This window comes from Barbus barbus (genome assembly GCF_936440315.1).
Source record: "Barbus barbus genome assembly, chromosome: 25".
In the NCBI taxonomy this organism is placed as follows: Eukaryota; Metazoa; Chordata; class Actinopteri; order Cypriniformes; family Cyprinidae; genus Barbus; species Barbus barbus.
Genome location: NC_136753.1, coordinates 4,472,222 through 4,496,316, shown reverse-complemented (window position 1 = coordinate 4,496,316; position 24,095 = coordinate 4,472,222). Strand labels below are relative to the sequence as shown.

General features: G+C 35.6%; 1 protein-coding gene across 1 annotated transcript; it reads left to right on the top strand.

Annotated features, from left to right (window-relative positions):
• Nucleotides 1–1,455: 1,455 nt before the first annotated feature.
• On the top strand, nucleotides 1,456–22,090 carry LOC306845202 (inactive phospholipase D5-like; the record flags this gene model as incomplete). The annotated part of the gene is made up of 10 exons (XM_079377859.1): nucleotides 1,456–1,623; nucleotides 13,917–14,053; nucleotides 14,854–15,037; nucleotides 17,757–17,865; nucleotides 18,184–18,311; nucleotides 18,824–19,021; nucleotides 20,127–20,278; nucleotides 21,161–21,326; nucleotides 21,413–21,503; nucleotides 21,840–22,090. 10 exons carry the CDS (start codon nucleotides 1,456–1,458, stop codon nucleotides 22,088–22,090), a joined length of 1,584 nt encoding a protein of 527 aa, XP_079233985.1.
• Between the last annotated feature and the right edge of the window lie 2,005 nt (nucleotides 22,091–24,095).

Here is a 24,095-nt window from a genome sequence, read left to right as displayed (position 1 = left end):
GATCACAGAAAATATTTGGAATAAGCTCTGATCTTTTCTTTTCAAGTCAAACATGTCATGAAAATGAACTATTATTCATTTTTTAATACATAACTTACTGTGCCGCCATACATTTCGCTTGTTGAATGTCCTGTTTTACTCAGAAATAGGCTAGGCTACACCACACTGAAATTGAATCGGTTGTGAATGCAGCTTCATGTTGATTTTTAAAGCAACTGAGTGTAGTTTTGTCGATTTTTGCGACTTTTGAGCCCCTTACAGTTAAGCGAAATGTATCGTCGTAAAAAAAAACACTGTCCTATGGCTGTTGCTGCTGTAAAGCAATCCGCACTTTTCGCAGAATTTCGTACCCGCTCACCAAACTTGGAGCTAATGAAAGAAAGTGAAGCCATTCACTTCATTAAAAGTAAGTGTACCATCAGAATGATTTTGAAACTCATATTTCAAACTTAAATACAGTTGTTTTAAGGCCTCATATGATAAATACTACTAAAAATCAACTTTTAGATGTCTATACTTTTTATGATTCTAGAAACAGTCTTGGTTTTTCTATCAGTAGATTGGTACAAATGATTTTTCAAGTTATTGTTATATAGTTATTGGGGTACATTTTTACAGCAAACTTCTAAATTTCTTATATGTTGTCATTTCTTTGTAATTATGTGTGAAATCTTCTGGCAGTTTCGGAGTGAAAATTGTCCACACACCAATTGTTGTCAGTGTTGTTTGTTTTTATCTGTTTCTTTTGGCAGACTCTGCTTCACAAAACAACTGCTGCTTACATTATGAGTTTCATCAGTATTGCATTGACATATTGCTTATCTCAAGGATCATAATAGATTGAAGTACTTCATTGATCACCGGGGAGAAACGCGCATGAGGCAAACAAGGAAATATGAAGCAATCAAAAGCAATCACAACTGCTTCCTCCAGTGTAGAGTTTTATTACAAAATCGTTTCCTCTCATCACCCAATAATACGGATGGGTATTTGTTTTTTGAATGAGTGTGTCTGACGGCTGTGAACTTCTGGGTGATATCAAATGAATACTTTATTGAGTTTGCCCGCAGCACTTCTGACTTAATATGCACCGATGCCTTTACTTGTGAGTGAGTGTGTTGGACTCACAGTCATGCTTCAGAGCACCACGAACACACTGAGTGGAGGGGAGGGTACCAGGTGCAGGATGTGGGGTCTATGCATCCACTCCCACACACTTTCTCAGTCACTATGCCCACCCAGACTTTGCCAGCCCCTCCCAACAGGACAGGGAGACCCCTTTCTGTCTGTGTATGGATGAAATCCAAAGAAATCAGGCTCTCTGCAAGACACGGCTCAGTCTAGCACAGACTCCAACAGCGTTTGCTGCTAGCACTGGCTTAGAGTCTTTTCCTCGGGGACCTTTATCTTATGGAGATAAAGTAGGAGTATTTGGATACTTGACGAAGTGGAAAAATGCAAGATAGGAGGTTTGTTTCAGAGGGACCAGTGATGAAGGCTCCACCCGAAACAGGGTTCTTCTCCACGCCTCTCACCCGGCAGGGTAACAGCATCTTCAGCGCCGTCCAGCAGCAGGACTACTCTGCTATGATCTGGCTTAAAAGAAGAGATAGAATGGAACGGGTAAGGTTGACCTTTAACGACTGACCGCTGAAATTGACAATAACTGCTGACTGCTGCCCTTTTCCCCTCAGCACAGAAACCCTCCACCTGTAACCATAAAGGCACACACAGCACACACTGTCCTGAACAGGGTGCAGTGGCCAGGTCTGTGTGTCTATGTGGAGAATCTATCTATCTATCTATCTATCTATCTATCTATCTATCTATCTATCTATCTATCTATCTATCTATCTATCTATCTATCTATCTATCTATCTATCTATCTATCTATCTATAACTTTATGTATACACAACTGCTTACTGTAACCCAGGGTTTGTGTATGATGGAATTGTAAGAGGTTCAAACTATTGGCATAGAAATGTTACTTGCTCAAAAACAAACAAAAAAAAAACAAGCCCCAATATGCATTTACTTTTTAAATACAACATATTTAGAAATGACTTTAATATGTACAGGATGATGTAAATATATTTAATATAAAAATGCATATGATATCATACTCGATTTATTTATTTAAAGGTTACATTTTATGATTCAGCATTTTATTCATTTTGACAATTTTATCAAGTACTTGTCAAAATAAAATAGATCTGAAAGATATGAATAGGCAAATATTTAAATTAAAAGGATGCCATAATAATAAGAAACAATCAATTCATATTGAATGATTCCACTCAGTTGACCTATAGGTAATGGAAAATAATGAAAATTTCTCTAATGTGATCTGGAATTTTACTTTAAAGTAAAAACAATATTTTTTTATGCTACAATTATAAATAGTTAACGGTGTCCACAAATCTCCAATGACAACTCTCTCTATGACAACATACATTTTCATGTTCAAAGTGAAATATATGCAATGACAAAATATTATTTTATTATATAGATTCTGATTATTAATCATTTTTATTATTATGAATTATTTTAAATTGTTTATATTATAATTATTTTATTATTATCACTATAGGCAGCAATTTTAAATTAGACTATTTGTGACCCTGGACCACAAAACCAGTCATAAGGGTAAATTTTTGGAAATGTATACATCATCTGAAAGCTGGATAGATACGCTTTCCATTGATGTATGGTTTGGCTGAGATACAACTATTTGAAAATCTGGAATCTGAAGGTGCAAAAAATTCAAAAAATTGAGAAAATCGCCTTTAAAGTTGTCCGAATGAAGTTCTTAGCAATGCATATTACTAATCAAACATTAAGTTTTGATATATTTACAGTAGGAAATGTACAAAATATATTCATGGAACATGATCTTTACTTAATATCCTAATGATTTTTGGCATAAAAGAAAAATTTATAATTTTGACCCATGCAATGTGTTGGCTATTGCTGCAAATATACCCCAGCGACTTAAGACTGGTTTTGTGCTCCAGGGTCACATTTAACATCAAAACTGGTCTGTTGAAACAAATCTCACACATGTTGATGTTTAGATGAAACAGCTGTTCAATAAATGTGCTTAAATTAGATTTAGTGTCAAAAGAAAAAAGGAGGATCTTGTGCTTGGTTCCATTCACATGTAACATGATTTCAAGTCAATAATAGAATCCAACAAAGAGCAAAAACACTCAATTCTTTAAATTTGTTTGCTATGTATCCAAATAAATGATTACATGCCGAGATACTAGTATTCTTCTTTATTCTTCTAAAGTGCAAAAAAGTGCTCAGTGCATGTTAAAATCAACAGATGTTGACAGATATTGATTTTAACATGCACTGAGCACTTTTTGGAAGGACATGTAGGAAGGACACGCAGGACCTTCCTCAGTGTTGCCATTCTATTCAAACAGTTCATTTTTATATTAAATTCCTCACATATCAACACTATGGAAGCATATGTGTAGCTAAATTCAATTTGCAATGTAATATGCAAAATGGCAATGCAATATGTAAAATGGCAATGTATTTCTGTATTTAAATTTACATTTTCCCATTCATGTGCGCAATATTTGGTGCAAAATGAAAATTCAGTTATATCATTTAAAGTTGCCATTTTTGACACTAGTTTTAATATGAAAATTAAAAACTTTTGCTCTTTGGTGGATTCTATAAATGAGATTTAGTGCCATCTATGGTCAATATGAGAAAGGATAGGTACATCTTACCTATTGTTCCCCATTTTACAACACGTAACATTTCAAAATGGTCAAAATATTATAATTTTATCTTGTATACAAAATAAGTAATCAAATGCATTATTCATTATATTCATGGAATGTTTAAAACTACTTTAAAACATACAGTAAATCATTTAGGTGACGCTTAATCAGTCAAAAATGTTATACTTGCAAAAAAAATGATAAAATATGCAATATATATAAAACATGAGTGCGATACTGTATTGCAGTAATGAGGATCTAGAAAGAATCAATGACAATGATGAGAATTACTATCAAAAAAGATGAGCAGAACATTCATTACTGAGAATTTGATAACAAAAAAAATCGGAATGGTCCTAAAATAGGCTTCATTTTCTTTATGCAAAAAGTAATTTCGTTTCTTGTTTTTTTTTTTTTTTTTTTTTTTTTGCATTTGGTGTGATATGTGGCCTGGGCAAGTTTTGTGAGGTTGACATATCTCTGGATGATACTAGTAGGCTGCAGTAAACCAGAGCATTTTCTGTTAGCTGTGTACTGTAGCAGGCACTCTCATTTGGCTTGCTGGGTCTCTCTCTATATGTATTTCTCTCTCTTAGTGAAATGAGCCACTCGGGAGTTGCGTGGAGGAAAGTGTGCTGTTCTGTGCCTTCACCGACTGCTTCTCTGTCTCTGTGTTTCTTTGATATAAATATAAATCATGCTCAGTTCCTAATCTTTGACTTCTCCTTCAACCTAAAACCTAATTACATAACCAGGCCACTATACCTGTGAGTGTAGCACCTTTGGCTGTTGTAAAAGTGTATAGTGCTTGATCAAAGCAGAGGTTTCATTCCTGGCTCTATAGATCTTGCTGTTTAAATGAGCTCTGTTTAGCCTTTGGGTTCAGACTGAAGTCTTTGAGATAAAGCTTCGGATGTTTTTAAGTACTCTGCTCAGGAGGGACATTTTGTCCACACACACACACACACACACACACACACACACACACACACACACACACACACCTCTTTTAGATGCTTAGATGTCTTGTACAAATGTCTAAAGTGTTTAATGAAGGAAGCATGCATTAGCTGTAAGTTATAAGTGGTTGTTTTTTTACAGATATTTTACTGAAGGTTTGGGGTGTTTGCCACAACATGAAACTATAACATATGCAAATAATAATAATTAGTTATAACTAAAGAGTTACAGGGTCAAATAAAGATGGAAGAGATGTGTTTTTAACCAATTCTTGAAGATGGCTAAGGACTGCTTGGATTGAGTTGGGCAGGTCGTTCCACCAGATGGGAACATTTAATGTAAAAGTCTGTGAAAGTGATTTTGTGCTTCTTTGGGATGGCACAATAATGCGCCGTTCACTTGCAGAACGAGGTGACATAAATCTGAAGTAATGCATTTAGTTAAAGGGGTGCAGAGCCAGTGGTGGTTTTGTAGGCAAACATTAATGCCTTAAATTTGATATATATATATATATATATATATATATATATATATATATATATATATATATATATATATATATATATATATATATATATATATTTACTAGGAGTAGAAGGGCAGTTTTTTAAGCATATTTCATATATTATATTCTGAAGCATATTACCTCCAGATACCTCCAAGTTATTGGTGTTAATCTGGCAGCTGGTGCTAATTTCTGTAATTATTTGACAAACCCTATTCAACTGTCAGCATTCCTCCAATTTTCACTGAGATTACAATATGGCAGGCTGCTCTAAAGTGACTGAAACCCTGCGGCAGGAGGTTGTTGAGACAACGGCCAAAAGGATGAGATGCAATAAACATACTTTCTTGCCCTCTCCAGCAGTTCTTTATGTAAAAATAATGAGACCTTGTTCAGCTTGGCCTGCTTTTTCAATACAGGCACAGTGAGTCTCTCATGTGGAACCCCCCATTTATATAAATTTTTGCTCATTCAAGATCTTCCTGTGCAACTTACCGGGTGAATTCTGCCCTTTCATCAAAGTCAGCCTGGCCGTTTGCTGTTTCCCGGGGTTTAAAGTGCGGCATCCTGCAGACAGGAGCACAGCATACACACTATAAACTGATGTGACCCTCAGTATGTGGGACGCCCACACACATTCGCTGACCTTAAAACACACACACGCACAGCAGGGGCGAATGAGTCAGGCATTACAACGGGAATGTTTCTGGCACCCCAGAAAAGGCTCTCATGAAAATCACAGCCAATGTTCGTATTGATTAATAATGCATGGAAGCATGTGTTGTTACACTCCGATCGGGTTTCTGAACAGTGCGTTTCAAGCAGTGGGATCTCTCAACTCACAGTGGACAGGGAGGTTAGGTAAAGAGGTCCTAATGAGTCTTGTGGGAGAAAGACTGTCTCAGTTCTGTCCCTTAATGATGCTCTTCTGCCAGAGGTGTTGCTGTAGATCAGATGCTTCAGCTCCAAGCTTTTGTCCTGAATAAATTCTTTAAGGATGCTGAGGATGTCACCTGCCTGGATTTTGACAGCTGTTGTCGCTAGGAAATAAGGAGTTATATTCAAAATAGTCTCTGGTCAGTAAACTAGATGATGGTGTGATGTATTGGGTTAAAGCTCAGAGCTGCTAATTGGTTTAAGGTTACTTCAGGTGGACTGTCCCTATTATCAGGCCCAGATAGACTCTATACATTATTTCAGCTTTTCTGTGCTGATGGAGGTGAAAATCTGCAGCACTTGTGAAAAAAGTGCACTTAATTGTACTTAATGTACACTTGTAGTGTACCTCAAATCTGTATTACTGTATTAAAACTAAAAGTTTTACTTTAAAGTACATTTTAAACCATAATAATCCTTTTAATAATAGTACTGAAAGTACAGTTATTTTGATCTGTTGACTAGCATACTAAAGTGTGAGTAATGTAATTGATTATAATTTGAACTCTAGTGTGTTATTCAATATTACAATTGAATGTACTGACTTTCAACATCATGATTACAAATGTGAAATTACAAATATATTTAAAAACATGTTATATAAGTTTCAATAAAAATGGCATTAAAATATAATTTAGTTTACCATGCATGTTTGTCAGTATATTCAACGGCACTTACTACAAACCATATTTAACCAAGGCCTGAAAAACCATTATGAAATTATATATAGAGATGTACTGTACTACTTTAGCATTTAGCACACTAAACTAACATTTTACCTTACTTTTGTGGTTACTGAAAATGCTCTAGAACATATATATTTTATATATTTCAATATTTTTCAGTGACTCTTTATGCAGGTTACATTGTCTCACCAGTAGGTGGCGACAAATGGCTGTATTTATGCATGAGATTGTCCGATTCGTTCAAAAACACTGATTCGTTCAGCATCTAAAGTGACTGCATTTGAGTGAGACTGGAGAGTGCAACTGCAATTTACTCAATCTTGGGCATCTCAAAACGTAAATGAGTTTGTTTCTTCATCAGAACCGATTTGGGGAAATGTAGCATTACATAACTTGCTCCCCATTGGATCCTCTGCAGTGAATGGGTGCCGTCAAAATGAGAGTCCAAACAGCTGCTAAAAACATCAAAATAATCCACAAGTAATCCACACAACTCCAGTCCATCTATTAATATCTAGTGCAGTTAAAAGCTGCATGTTTGTAAAAAAAAAAAAAAAAAAATCCATCATTAAGGTATTTTAACTTTAAACCAATAACAGTTATGGCCAAAATATGAGTTCATAATCCATAATAACATTTTCTCCAGTAAAAAAGTCCATCCCCTGTTGTCATCTCAAATTAAAATCCACCCACCTACTTGTTTAGAACTGTTTTGGATTGTTTCTCTTGTAAATAGTGCTTGATCTCTGCATATTTCTCTCCTGATTCAGTCGAGATGACTTTTTCACTGGAGCAAGCAATATTATGGATAGAGGACTCATATTTTAGCTGGAAGCAACAGTTTGAAGTTAGAAACATCATAATGATGGAGCTGTGGATGAACTATTCCTTTAATGCTTTACTCACTCACTTTATTTTGTGGGTTTTCTTAGTAAATATTTATATATTTGATTCATTGCATTTAATTCAATTAATTTGATTACAATGTTTGACAGAGCTAGCTAAAATATTTATTAAATGAAGCGAGTGACCGATGTTTCAGTTTTGCTGACGTTTGTGGATCCTTCTGCTAGGTTCTAAATCCTAGAGTAACTGATGATTGTTTCTGTGTACCATTTCAGCATGTACAGTGCCAAGGCCTAAAATAACTTTTCCTCCTGGCCGTATAGGGTCCTCTGTCAGAGAAGGACACAGTCAAGTTTGCTTTCCTCATTTTTATTATATATTACACCCTGTCTGCTTCACCGCTCCCTGGAGAAATGACTCACCTGGCATTGTCTGGGCTATCAGCCTCTTTTTTCGCTCTCTTTTTACTCTCTCAGTTTTTAATTCAGTACACTTTTTGCAAGTATTCAATCAACACAGAACTCATAGGAACAGCCATATAATCATTTTCTGAAGACATCATGAGTGCTGTTGGCTTGTGCAAAACTCTGTGCCATGATACTAAAGTGTTGTTCCAGACCTGTGCTGTGCAGTTGCTAAGGTGTTTTTTAAAATGATCATCCATATCATCATCATCCATAACGTATAATAAATAAACACTGTACTCCCACGCTCTACTGTATGTACAAAGTGCATCTGCTGTGCAGTGATGAAGTGCTTGGCGTTTTAAGGTAACTAATGGACGTCACGCTGACAGTGACCTCTATTCTGACTTGTGGTTATATGGGCAGGGTCATTCCCGCTTCGTTTCGCTCTCGTTTCCTTCGATGAAAAGTTACGCAACGAATGTCCCAAAACACAGGTACATATATCTCCCGTCTGACGTCCTGCCAGCTCTCCTCAATGCATCACCATCGTAAGTGCAATCAAGTCTTGCGGTCTGTCAACGTCTAGTTTTATCAGACAGATTTAGCTGACTCTAAAGTGGTCAAGAATGGGAATTAGTTGCTTTTAAATACGCTTACTCCACAAACTCCACTCTGTAATCACAGGACTGAGAAGAGTATGCACTGATTTAAAAAGGTGATATCTCGTTAAGCAATGATGCAAATCCCATTGAGAGAGGTCGTCTGTATCTTGTGAGTATAGGCAGTAATTAACAGTGCGTAAGTGAGGTGAGATTCAGCAGGAGTCTCCTGCTGTAAGCAGCATATGCTCCATTCCATTATGATAGTGTGCCAGGAACATCTGCCGAGTGATTCCAGGGAAAACTTTGATTACTTCAAGCTCTTGGCCTTTTTTGCATTTATCATGCTACACATGCATCTAGCAGCTAACTGTTTTTGAAACATAACAATGCAGAGGTTTTCAACTTTTTTGACTCAATGGTCCCCCACTGCCCACACTGCATTTATTATTAATTATTGTAATTATATATCATTACAATATATATATATATATATATATATATATATATATATATTATTATTATTATTATCATTATTATATTTTTATATTTAAGTTACTTAAAGTAAAGTAGAAACTAATAAAAAATTACCTGAAATAATTAAGTTGAAGTACTTAAATGACTAAAAATAAAATAACAATGAATAAAATCAAAATAGAAATATAAAATAAATAATACAAATTACAAAAGTACATGATTACTAAAAAAAAACAAAAATATAAAAAAGCAATTCATAATGTTAATAAATATTCTAGTCGTATAAAATTAATATTTCTGATATATATCTCTAATATCTTTAATATTTCTAATATTTCACTTTCTAAAATGTTAAATGTTTCTGCTAAAATTGTTTTTTTTTTTTACTTTTAAAAATGATTGTGGTTAGCATAGTTATCGTTGACATTTGATCTTGATAAATCATTGAGATGTGTTTTGAAGATGAAGTAGATGTGAGAGTGAGACAACTGGTCAGTAATAAAATCAGCAAACCTAAGCAATTCGTTCTAATTTACTGTTTTCAAGGAACAACCGAGACAATAAAAGATTTCCTTTTTGATTTTTCTTTCCTATAGGAGTTGCAGACCAGTGAATCTCTTATACAGGCTTGATAGATTAGTTCACAAGCTTGCCAGGCAGATTTAACAATCCTAAATTAGACACAAATGAGACATTACAGCGTGAGTTCAGAGCTATAAAATTGAAGTGGAATACTTTTTCTGGATAATTGGTCTTTGATGAGAAGTATGTGAGCTCTCTGACCTTTTCAAACTTTTGTCTTTTCCCAGTAAACTCAGTTTGAGACATAATTGACGTCTATTCTGAAACACTTTCGGAGATTACTGGGATCTTTTTCTCTTGAGAACAATCTGAGAATCAGGAGACTTCAGCAAAGTCGGTTTGCTTTCTATTGAACGTAATTTGCTGTCTGAGAGAAGACAGGTATTAATAAGGTCTCCTCTGGGGTTTTTCCTTCCTATGGGAAGGTTCTTCAGATTCTGAGATTGCATACCGGTGACTCTAATAAACAATTTACTTGATAGATTAGTTCAGGAGCTGGCCAGCCAGTTGTAACGATGCTGAATTATTTATAGGGTGAACGTGTCAAGCTCATTTATGCTTGCGCTGAACTTCCCTCTGTCGTGCTGGAAGGAAAAGAGACAATACCTTAGAGATGCTTGGAGTCAGAAGGTTGCATTTTATAACATGTTTTCCCCCCTTGTCTTTCTTCTGCTGAAGCCAAATCCATTTGCACTCTGCCGGGAGAGTTTTGCTTCACAGGGCAGGTGAGAAAGATGCAGAAGGGAGGGGGATTGTTCTGTGTTAGCCCAGCATTGGATGTTTCGAGAGAGGGAGTGGACAGTGTCTTTCTCTCTCTCTCTCTCCTCCTCTCTCTTTCTCTGTCTCCATCACTGTGGAGGTGAGGCAAGGAAACCACACAGCCAGTGGAAGCATGCGTGAGCTCAGGGTGCTAAAACAAAAGGCACACTATCTATCACCCACTATATCATTCCGTGGACCTGCACGTCCATTACAGCGATGAGCGTAAGAGAGAGGCTGAGCGGGACACGTTACCAAGGAGACTACAATGATGAAATGCACTAGCATCTCGTTTTCCATGTTTCCTAAAGTCTGAAGGAACTTAAAAGCTGTTATGCCAGGCTCTGCCAATCAGGAGAACATCATGAAGGTGAGGCTTAACTTTCACTTCAGGCTCCACATACCCCATCAGAATATTTTTGCAGATAGTCTGCATTTAAATTGAAATGAATTGATTTTTTGCTCAGCTGCACAGAATGTGATTTTGATATTGGGTGACTCCTAAAACTCCCAAGAAATGTTTGGGTCGAATTTCATCCCCCCCCAAAAAAGTGGGGGAAAACAGTAAATTACATTTTGAATAAAGAAAGTTATTTTAACATTTCTAATTAATATCAACATTGAAAATTTTTGGTTTGTGTTTTTTCATAACAAGTGCATTAGTTTCCAATTTGTCAGTATATAGTTAATATATGCAAGTTTGTATATGTGTGTGTGTGTGTATGTATGTGTATATATATATATATATATATACATACATACATACATACACACACACACACACACACACACACACACACACACACACACATATATATATTACATTTTCAACAGTAATGGTACATTTTTTAGAACATATTATTTATTTATATGAAAATAAATGTCACTTTTTCACAAATACAGAAAAATCCCAATGTTTCTAAAAGCATAGTATAATATAATGTAATATAATATAATAAATATAATATGAAATACGACCTGAACATTCATATGTGAGAATTTAAACATTTTTTCAGTGGTGTCTACAATTGTGTATGTTGTGTAGGCAATTAATTTTATTTTTAAAAACACACATATGCAAATGTTATGTGTGTAATTACATTTTGTCCGTTTCTCTGGTTTATTTTGTTTTGTTAAATTAGATTAAGTCTGAGAGGAGAATATGTTTTAATGAATTTTTCTCTCACATGGTGGTTTACAGTAGTCTGACTAAGCTGGATGTCAGGCCTTTTTGATTGTATGTTAGAACGCTTAACTCGGCAAGACTGAACTCTGTAAAGTAACAGATAAGGTTGGAAGAAGTAGCACATCGTCCTGTCAATCAAAGCCGTCAGCACAGACAGCTCGATGCAAACACAGCATTAATTTGACATATTTCCCTTCAGGCGGAGAAAGTCTGTGTTTACAGACAACTTTAATCCTTCCTTTGCCTCTGGCAAGACACAGATTTAATTTTTATTACAGTGGAGGAAATCTGACATATCGTTTGATTACTGCAGTGTATGCTCTTAGCTTCTAGATTAAAAAAAATACTGAAACACTAATGGATTCAAAATATCCCGTTCTCTTAAAGGTCTGAAACACCCCATTTACTTCTAATGGTTGAAATAAACTAAGATACTTCAGTGTTACTGTATTCAGTGATATTCCCCAGTGCTACTGAACTGATTTTAAGCTTTAAACCAAGCCAAGCTTCAAAACTCCTTTATATATAAAAAGGAAACTCCTTCAATAATATCTTGGATGTCAAACTTAACATAAAGTAAAAATCCAAACATAAAGTCAATTATGACATGAGTGTGTAAGGATAATAAAGGGGACACTAATTGACCAAATCCATTTGAACTGCAAGAAGGTTAATGCCGTGCATTAATCTGCTCGCTTTGTGTACTCCCTGCTCTTTAAATAAACTTCACTTTGCATGTCTCCTTCAGAGGAAAATGATATACGATGTATATGTCACTCAGCAGACAGCTGTAAAGCTGGGACTCTGATGGAGGCCAGCAGATGGGATGGGAGACAATCTCTCTCAGGGGAGATATGTTCAGGGAAGTGCAGTGCTAAGCAAAAATCAAGTCACTTGTGTTCACTTTTTGTTTTTTTGGAGGGAAAATCAAAAGTTCTGAGTTGATTACAACGCTGGTTCTGAGTTGATTACAGCGCTGGTATCTCAAGTACTATTGCCTCAGGACCCACACTGGTCATCAAATGATGACAAAACACCATAAGTTTTTAATGCACAAATGGAAACAAAATGTTCTTTATATACAATATTGATATGTATTTATACTTCCATAAACTGAATATGCCCAATGTCAACAACCTGTCTTATAGGTTCTGTATTCGTGTAGTATAGGTCCTTGACTTGTTCATTTGTTTTTGAGGACGAGGCCTCTGATGCCAACAAAAACATTGAAATGTTTTCTCCTATACACTAATGTTCAGTTATCTCATGATGACCATGGGCTTCATTTATTTATTCAAAAATATGGTGAAAACAGCAACATTGTGAAATATTATTATAGTTTTCTATTTGAATATATTTTAAAATGTCATTTATTGCTGTGCTGGCAAAGCTCAAAGTCTTCAGTGTCACATGATCCTTCAGAAATCATTCTAATATGCTGATTTGCTGCTCAAGAAACATTTCTTATTATCATCAACAGTTGAGCTGCTTAATATTTTTGTGAAAACTGTGATACATTTTAAATTCTTAAATGTAAAAGAACAGCAAATGTCTTTACTGACACGTTTAATGTATTTAATGCAACCATCACGAAAATTTCTTATCATACTGACCTCAAACTTTTGAACGGTAGTGTATTGTTGATAAACCTGTATGTTTTACAGTCCTTAATATGCATAATTTTATGATTTATTATTCACATTTAGTATTGTTCTTTCCCTGCTGTCTACGACCCTATCAGCGACCCACCATATGTGAGAACTACTGCCCTACAGCACACACCACGTTTTATCCATTGATCACATTAATATTTATAGACACTAGTTTTCGTGCTGATGCTTGTTTACAGCGGCGGATTGGAGAGAATGCCGCATAGTGAGAACACTCACCAACAACAGATTTATCTACCTTAATACCTTAGAAAAAAAACACCAAGCATATTAGGAAAGCTCTTTTTAAAAAAAGCCATCCTTCTGTATAATAGAATTCAGGCAGAAATTTGACAGAGACGCTCTATCATTCTCTCAGTCATAAAATGAAATTATAGCTATAGGAAAAGATTCCAGAGCAGAGAAGTACAATTTTGAATACAATAAATCTTGATCCTGCAAATTTAAACTGTTGCCAAAGTCAGAAACTCTATATTAATATTTTAAACAAATAAGTCAAGACAAAGTTATCCAAAACCTGGTATATGTAATTGGCAGAGCTCTCTTTCTATGTCTTATGCAGTCCCAGCAGAAATGTATTGCTGTATTTGCTCTGGTTTGCTGCTTTGCTGTCCTGGTGGCTCTAATTTTCTCTGCTGTGGATGTCTGGGGAGAGGATGAGGATGGTGTCACTGAGGAGAACTGCAGCAGAAATTGTCGGTAAGAAGCAGTTCTCACAGATCATGCCCTGATTATGTTATTTTCTACAGTATGTATTGAATACAGTATAACAAACCAAAATGTACACCAGGGAGCACTACATATTCAGCTCTGTGTTTTGTACCTTTAGCCAACATGAGCTAATGTTTCATAAAATGATCATTGCTGTGTTCCTGAAACCATACAATACCATAACGTTTTGTGAAGAACAGACTGAATTTTAATAAAAAATAAGTTCCCTCTAGTGAGCTGTTAACCGCTCATTCATTCTGTCAGAGAGCTGAACTCATCAACAAATCATTCAGAACTGAAGTGACTGATTGAAAGCAAAGATCTGACTAAAAGGAATAATTCCCTCTTGAACATCCCAAGGTGAGATGATTAATTCAGTCGTTTAATCAATTAAAATTCGGTCTGTTGCTCACACAGGACGTGAACTGAATTGCATTGTTGTTAGGACATTCATTTTGCAACTTAACAGCCTTATTCCACATTCATTTTCTATACTGTATATTAAAAAGTGTGGCCAGATTCACCTTTCTTGTTTTATATGGAAAGGAAGTCACATTGCAACATGTTTGCTAAATGAACAATTGTAGCATAATGTAAAAGAATGAAATTAACTTAACTGCTTGCCCAGCAGTTTTTAAGAAAAATATGCAACGACTCATATACTGAATCATATGTGTAGTAAACAGGTTCAAATTTGATTTCATGGTGACTTCAATATATGTTGTACATAAAACTATGAACATTTTCCACAAACTAATATTTTCTGACTTACATCAATGTGCTCTTAGCATTGTCCTCGTGGAGAACGTCCCAGAAGAGCTGTCATTCAACCCCAATAGTTCAACCCATCTCCCATTTGCCATGGGTCTTAACCACCTTTTGGACCAAGCAAAACTATCAGTTGAGATAGTGTCGCCATACTGGGCTCTGACCTCCACCGATCAGGGGTCACGGCTTTATTCTTCCTATCAGGTTAGTTAGCATATGGTTATCCTGCAAATACACAATATCAACACTTAAAGTGATAGTTTTTTTATTTATATACTGTATATTAGCAATAAAGTTATCATAACTTTGTCTTACCAAGACAAACTATAGGTCTACAATCATTTGTGTGATTTAACTTTATAAGGGATGCACTGATATTCTAATTAAAACTATTTTTAGAAATAAAACACTAAAAACTGAAATCATTTTAAATGCTACTGTACAGTATGAAATATTTATATTTATTTTGAGATTCTGCTAAAAATTTAATTTATCAGTTTCGCCAATTTATAAGTGGTTTTAAAGATTAAGTGCACATTTACGGAGCCTCTAATGGTAATGGTAAAAAATTACCTAAGAGGGAAAAAAATATATGCTTCTGTGTTCTCTCACAAAACATTTGGATTCCCCCTAGACACTTTGCATCGAACGCAAATATTTTATGAGAGACTGCAGAGTTTTTTGCAAAACTTTTGCAAAAGAACACACATATGTCACTTAAAAATAAGAGGGAAAAAATATTTTTGCAAGAGAATAAATATATTTTATGAGAGAACGCAAATGTTTTGCGAGAGAATGCAGTGTTTCTCACGGGAACACAATACTTTTGCAAGAGAATGCAAAAGCACTGAAATATTTTTCCCCTCCCATCTCATAATTTTTTACTTTCCCCATTACTCCTTAAGGCTTACTACAAATGCAAAGTTAAATATCGGAATAAAAAAACCCCTCTAATATTGGCTAATAAATAAAAAAATTCTGTCATGAAACTTTAGATGGCACAGGCCGATAGGTTCTAACTCAGTCTGATATAATCACATAATTTCTGGCATGGCAAATTGTTTGGTTTCTTTTTGCATCAGCTGCCAATGAACCTGCTGCTCAACATCCAAATACTTGACTAGTGCTTTAGAAACCCTCCACCTCCACCAGCTCCACCTATATACAGTAGATCTGCTACAGGGCAATGCCATGTATGTTATACACAGGGGTTATTTCATGTATGTTATATGTGCAGCAGCAGTATTTCTTTCACGCTTATAGCAGCATATCTCTGGATGGACAGGCAGTAGCAAATCTGTACCACCGAAACCAAACACATTAACATTGCCATGTATATTACCATGCTGAACACTCAGAGTGTTTTCATGACAGAACTGATGTAGTACGTATATATTGTTCATACCTACAACCCGAATCCGGAAATGTTGGGACATTTTTTAAATTTCAATAAAATGAAAACTAAAGTACTTTCAAATCACATGAGACAATATTTTATTCACAATAGAACATAGAGAACATAACGAATGTTTAAACAGAGAAATTTTACACTTTATCCACTAAATGAGCACATTTCAAATTTGATGCCTGCTACAGGTCTCCAAAAAGTTGGCACATGGACAATAATGGGAAGGGGAAGTCGTGGCCTAATGGTTAGAGAGCTGGACTTGTAATCCAAAGGTTGCGGGTTCGAGTCTCCGGCCGGCAGGAATTGTAGGTGGGGGGAGTGAATGTCCAGCGCTCTCTCTCCACCCTCAATACCACGACTGAGGTGCCCTTGAGCAAGGCACCGAACCCCCAACTGCTCCCTGGGCGCTGCAGCATAAAATGGCTGCCCACTGCTCCGGGTGTGTGTTCACGGTGTGTGTGTGTTCACTGCTGTGTGTGTGCACGTTGGATGGGTTAAATGCAGAGCACGAATTCCGAGTATGGGTCACCATACTTGGCTGAATGTCACTTCACTTTTTGTTTTTTTGTTTTTTTTTAATGGGCTGAAAAAGCAAGAAATTTTGAAAGATTCAGCTGGGAGAACATCTAGCAACTAGTTAAGTTAATTGACATCAGGTCTGTAACATGATTAGCTATAAAAGGGATGTCTTAGAGAGGCAGAGTCTCTCAGAAGTAAAGATGGGCAGAGGCTCTCCAATCTGTGAAAGAGTGCGTAAAAAGATTGTGGAATACTTTAGAAGCAACGTTCTTCAACTTCAAATTGCAAAGGCTTTGCAAATCTCATGCATCTCACTATGAATGCTGAAAGGTATATAAAGGTTTTAGAGCAACATATGCTCCCCTCCAGATGACGTGTATTTCAGCAGGACAATGAAAAACCACACACTGTAGCTATTACAACAGCATCAGCACGGCTTCGTAGTAGAAGAGTCCAGGTGCTGTATTGGCCTGCCTGCAGTCCAGATCTTTCACCTATAGAGAACATTTGGTGTATCATTAAACGAAAAATATGTCAAAGACGACCACAAACTCTTCAGCAGCTGGAGACCAAATTCCAACACTAAAACTCCCGAAACTCATAACCTCGATGCCCACATCTTCAAACTGTTTTGAAAAGAAGAGGAGATGCTACACCATGGTAAAAATGCCCCCGTCCCAACTATTTTGAGACCTGTAGCAGGCATCAAATTTGAAATGAGCTCATTTTGTGCATAAAATTGTAAAACTTCTCAGTTTAAACATGTGTTATGTTATCTATGTTGTATTGTGAATAAAATATTGGCTCATTTGATTTGAAAATATTTTAGTTTTCATTTTATTCAAATTTTAAAAACGTCCCAACATTTCCGGAATTCAGTTTGTACTTCCTACTTATAATTATGTACTGATAAATTCTACTTCTAAAATTAATTTATTGTCATTGGCATATATTGCATATGGAATTAATATTCTACAATCTTTTACTGTTTTCTAGGGTCAGTATTTGTTTCAGAGATTGTTAAGCCTGAAGACTCGAGGTGTGAAATTAAAGATCGTCAGTGACCAGCCCAACTCCATTGAGCTGAAGAGCATGTCTGACCGCTGTAAGTGAACTCAAATCTCTCTCGTTTATGTTAAGAGATGCGTTGATTTGTGTCTGCTGAAGTGCTGAATACAGTACTAAAGCAGTTCTCTCGAGGCAAACAGTGTAAGATCACACACACAGGCATCTGTCTGTCATAAACTGGCATAACTCTTTGGGCTTTTTCGCTGCTCCAGTCCCTCAAGGCTACACACAAGGTCAAAACATCACGAATGTGCAATATTGTTTATGCCAGAGTTGAATGACAGACAGATCTCTCGTCAAGGTTGAGCGCTTAACAGTTCCCCAACTATTCCCAACATGGCTCGGTCTCTCCCAGATGCAGAAGTGCGCTACGTCAACATGACAGCCCTCACCAGAGGAAGACTGCTTTCCTCCTTTTGGGTGGTGGACAGGAAGCACATTTACATTGGCAGTGCTGGCATGAACTGGAAAGCGCTATCCAAGGTAAAGAATTTCGGCCTCGAAAAGTACTTGGTTGATGTATGAGAAAAACATAACAAAATATGAAACCTGGGAGCATTTAAGGGCAGGTCACAGTACACTCTTTGTTCAATTGACTTCCATTCACACCCATGCAAGAGAGAACATTTACATTAATTAATTTAGCTGACGATTTTATCCAAAGCGACTTACAATTGCTATATATGTCAGAGGTCGCCCATCTCTGGAGCAACTAGGGGTTAAGTGTCTTGCTCAGGAACACATTGGTGTCTCACAGTGGATTCGAACCCGGGTCTCTCACACCAAAGGCATGTGTCTTATCCACTGCGCCATCACCGCCCCTAGAAGGCTAATTCAAATTTTACTGCATTTAAAAGTTCAAGTTTTATGAATGCTGCCCTGCAAATTTGTATCATGAAGCCATCCGTGACCAAAGTAGATAACGTATTTTTCAAGTAAAACTTTTCACATTTCATATTGAGAAATTCTTGCTCCTGTTTTTTTTTTTCTTTCAGCTGAAGGAGCTCGGAGTTATAGTGTACGACTGTAGTTGTTTGGCTCTGGACCTGCACAGGATCTTTTCTTTCTACTGGCAGCTGCAGTACAGGGACTACATCCCTTCAATCTGGTCCAAGAGAGTCACGGCCGTGTTCAGCAGAGACGAGCCGCTTCAGCTCAGACTCAACAATACAAATGCTTCTGCCTATGTGTCGGTGAGATCAATAAAAAACTCTCTAGTCTTTGCCTGACTCCGGTGTTCTGCCAGTGTACAGCTATTTTTAAAATAAAAAGGGATAGTTTCCACACATTTTACTCCTTTATCTTCAATATCCTGCTACCCACTTCTCAGGGAAGATTTATTTTTAATGTTGTCTATACAGTAAGTCTATAGTTACTGAGATACAGTCCTTGTGACAACTTTCCTGTGTGACAACTAACTATATGGTATTATGCCTGCAAAATGAAATATAAATTTCAAGTATATATACAATTGAAAAGTTTAAGGGTAATATTTATTTTAAAAGAAATAAGTACTTCTATGACAGTAAAGACATATTCAGCTTTGCATCACAGGAATAAATGACATTTTAATATATATTAAAATATAAAGCAGTTATTTTAAATTGTAATATTTCACAACATTACTGTTTATCCTGTATTTTTGAGCAAATTAATGCAACCTTGGTGATCTTAAGAGACTTAAAAAAAAAAAAACATTACAAATTCATACCGACCCCAAACCTTTAAGGGTTTGTGTGTAAACGTATTTCGTACAGTACTTACTAATACATTTGACAGTTTATTGCATAAACATGCCATGATCGATTATCTAGTTCCATGAACATTGAAATGTGTTTACATCTATGTCTGTTCTTATTACAAAGATTTTTTATGTAAACTGCTTTTTTCATTGGCTCCCATGGGATATAATTTGATTAAGGTGAATTCACTCACTTGACAGGTAATTTATCCCGGTGACTCTGTTCCACGTCAAGCTGCGTCACATGTGAAGACACTGGCCATCGGATTCTAATTTGGGCATAATGAATCTTGATTCCCTTCCAGCAACAGGATGTTTACTCGACACATCTGAAACATCCATCATCCCATTCAAATGAATTGTGCTGTAATGTTATAGGCTGCTGGGAGACATTTCTAGCTCAGTGATAAAATCCTTCTCCTGACAATGATGTATGTACACAGACGGCCATCTCATTACCTCGCTCTGGTGTACTGGCAGTGTGAATTGAAGCTGAAAAAAAAACATTAAAAAGAAAACTGCTGTTTAATCTTTTTTTCCCCAACTTTTCTTCATAGACATCACCAGAGCTGTTTTGCCCCAAGGGTCGAAGTAGAGATTTAGATGCCATACGGCATGTGATCCGAGAAGCCAAGAGATTCATCTATATTTCTGTGACAGATTACCTGCCCTTAGTCAACCGCAGCTTCAGAGGATCACCAGTCATACGGTAAAGCTGGTTTTCACAGGCACAGGGTTATTTTTATATTTCAGCATTAAAAATTGTCTGTTAATAAAGGAAATAATCTATTTAGTGAGATTTGTTAAAACAAGCAAAAAACTGCAAACAAAAAGGAAAAAAAAACATGAAAAGATTTATACATTTCAAAATAAAATACATTGAAATTATTTGAAAAAACACTGAAACTTTTAACACATTTTAACGTTTTTTGTAGTGTTAATCTAAGATATTTCTCAAGTAAGCATGCTATATTTTATGCTTTTATTCTTCTATTTTTACGTATTATTTAATATTAATTAACTTGATTTTTGTTTACTTATTTTTTCAAAATAATTTTTTATTTGCTTTTAAGAAATTAATTAAATCTCAAAATCTTCTACAACATGTTTGTCATTATGTATACTGTATGTATAATGTGTTTTAGCCATCTTAAGAAAATTTGATGATTTATTTAATCAACTGATCATTCAGTTTGATATACAATATAACACTTTAATCAAGTTTACCCATTTTTTTACAAGTTTCCTCAATCGAGTCTTTTTCTGTTTATCTTGATGTTCACTGAATTATTTGTGAAAACTCTTGCCAAGGAAAAGAAAAATCAAATTGAGACATCTATATGTTGTCAGTTTTATGCATCTTAATATTCAACTTTGAAAGGTCTTATTTTTGCTTCTCAATTGAATTTGTCTTAAAAGACATTTAGGTATTTTCAATGGAAAACAAGACAAAGATACTAAAAATAGATCTTTTTGATGTGCAAATCTTTGGAGCTATTTATACTGTAAATGGACAAATTTGCTCTTTTGAAGATTTATGACTTCACTGTTACATCAACACTCATGTGGCTTGTTATATTTTTTGGTTCAGGTACTGGTCGCCAATAGACGAGATGATCCGAGAGGCTGCGGTACTGAGAGAGGTCAAAGTTCGTCTCTTAATCAGTCTGTGGACACGCACACATCCACTGACCTTTAACTTTATTACGTCAATGCAGGCCCTATGCACAGGACTGCCATTCTGCTCTATAGAAGTGGTGAGGAAAGAATCTATTTGGTTGATCTGTTTACACACACACATACCCAAACATATATTTATATATGCGTGTCTGTTTTGAATCAGAGATTTTACAGAGGCAAGGAGCAGATGGGAGGATTTCAGCACAGGATAAATGAGAATAAATTTATGGTGACAGACAACACAGCATACATCGGTAAGGCTCTCTCTCTTGCACACACACTTAATTTAGTGTGATTCACTGGCCTGACAAAAACTGTATATTTGTATTGCCAAAGCAGTATAAAAAATAAGTTTAAAACAGCAAATAACAGTAGTGCAAATGTGTAAAAGTATTAACAAATTAAGTGAACTCAATATTTTTTTTTTTATTATTATTAAATGTAATATTAAAAGCGATAGCAGAAAACTAAAATATGCAATAATTCTAAAAATAAATATACATAATGTTGCATTTGTCATCTGTATTATATTAATTCATGTACAATTTTATCATATTGCACATTACCATTCAAATTTTCTGTCATTTAAGGGAATCTGGACTGGGTTGGCAGTGAGTTGGCTTTCAATGCAGGAGCCGGGCTGGTGATTCAAGAATCGGAGAACCAGCGGGAAAGGCAGGGCTCGATTGTACAGCAGCTGACTGCTTCTTTTGAAAGAGACTGGTTTTCACCCTACACAATAAGCCTGCTCTCTGGCAGCACGACCCTACACGAGAGCCAACATGGGAGTCAGAAACGGCAAGCTCTAAAGACAAAACCAGAGAGCAGAGAGCATGAGTGAGCGGCACAAATTTCTCTCTGAAGCGGGACCAATAAGCCAAGGACTTTGTGCCTCAGAACATCTGCACCATGACTCTTACCATTTGAATTTTCAAATGCTGTCAATGGAACGGAATAATAATCTCTGAAGGACTTCTGTGAAGGAAAAGATTTTTGTGTATGCTTTCTTTTTAAAATTACAGTACAGCACTTTCAAAGAAATACTCTAAACCACTATATAATGCATGCTTGTTTGGATAAGAAACACTCAGTACCATTAACTAAGAACTGTGGAAATCATTAACTCCAATATTTAGACTTTTCTTATTTTAAACCAATTTATTCAGAGACTGCTCATGGAAAAATTTTGAGAAAGGCCATTGGCAAAATTTTATAATCATTGTGTAAAGTATATTATTAGTCATCCTTTTTTAAAATCAAGCACATTTTTACTGAAAGACAGTTTGGAAAAATCTGCATATACACCAACACACTTGCTCATTACATATGCGGCCTCATACTGTAGCTATCATTACTTTTTAGATATTATGGCACACTGTGTATATATATATATATATAATGTTTACTTGATGCAGCATGCACAGCCTTGAAGTAATGTACAATCATACGCACAAGAAGAGACTGTTTTTCTTACTGAATACTAACTTAAGCTTACACCCTTTAAATGTAGCTTTATAGAGTAGCTTTTATATGCAGCTTTATATCATCCTTTAATTGACTGTTTTAATGGAACAGTAATGTTTTTGTTAAATAGTCACTGCTGATTGCTGATCTTATAACACAGGCCATTTATGTTGCATTTCTCAGTAGTTTGTGGCCTGAAGCTTTAGCATGTTTTGCCTTAAATATGCTGCCATAAACTGTAGCTGCTGTTGCTTTCTGGATGACTACCTCCTGTGATACAATGCATACATATAATCATATATAATAAAATCGCTTGCTGCAGCATGGGTCATATATTGAACTGTATTATAGCCCCATGTACTTAAGATACTGATTTTCTTACATGGAATGCACAATTTATGTGATTAAATGTATAGCACCTTAACCGACTGTTATAATTAAATATTAAAGAGTTCATTAAAAATTGACTACCAGTCGTAAATAGGCAACATATGTCCCATTGATTTCTCACCGTTGTTGTTCAGTAATTTGTGTCAGACTGTCAGCAAACATTTCTCAAAACTCAATCAATTTAAAGCCTCTCTTGGGGGAGCAATTTATTTGGCACATTCAAAGCAATAACAAAGATCTGCATAGTATCTTACTACAGTACATCTTGTAAGTGGTTAGGTGTGGAGTGTTATTTAAGTGTTCCCTGTGAGGCTAATATTCATTTTTGATGTGAGCTAGTTAATGATTTCAACTGAAAAAAAATGCAATGTTTATATGTTAGGTAACATTTTATTTTGATGTCCCCTTAGTCTATTGACTATAAGCAACTGTGCAACTACGTGTCAACTAACTCTCATTAGAGTATTAGTAGGCTTAGGTTAGGGTTAGGGTTGGTAGAATGTTGACATACTCGCAAAGTTGCTTATAGTCAGTTTGTCTGTTGGGGAACCATCAAAATAAAGTGTTAGCATATATTTAGCAGACATACTACTGATACTCCAATGACTGCTAGTTTACATGCAGAGTTACTTAACAACAGCTGTCTAAAGGGTACCATCAAAATAATCAAACTGATATTAAAATAAAAATAGTTCAAAGCAATCTGATATCTGATCTTATGGTTGTTTAAGAGAGAAAAAATATTACTATTATTATTACTATACTTATAAGTGGTCATTGATGGCTTTAGGTAAAGTAGCATAAGAAAGGTGGCAATATATGAGATTTATATGAGAAATATAATCCATTGTAACTTAAGCGGATGCAACGTGTTCACTGTTATAAATCATCATACTCTTAAAAGCTATAACCACTAATAAGTAAATATTATAATACATTAAAACTGTTCTTATGAATATTCATAAGATGATATAACATATTATAAGTTTATG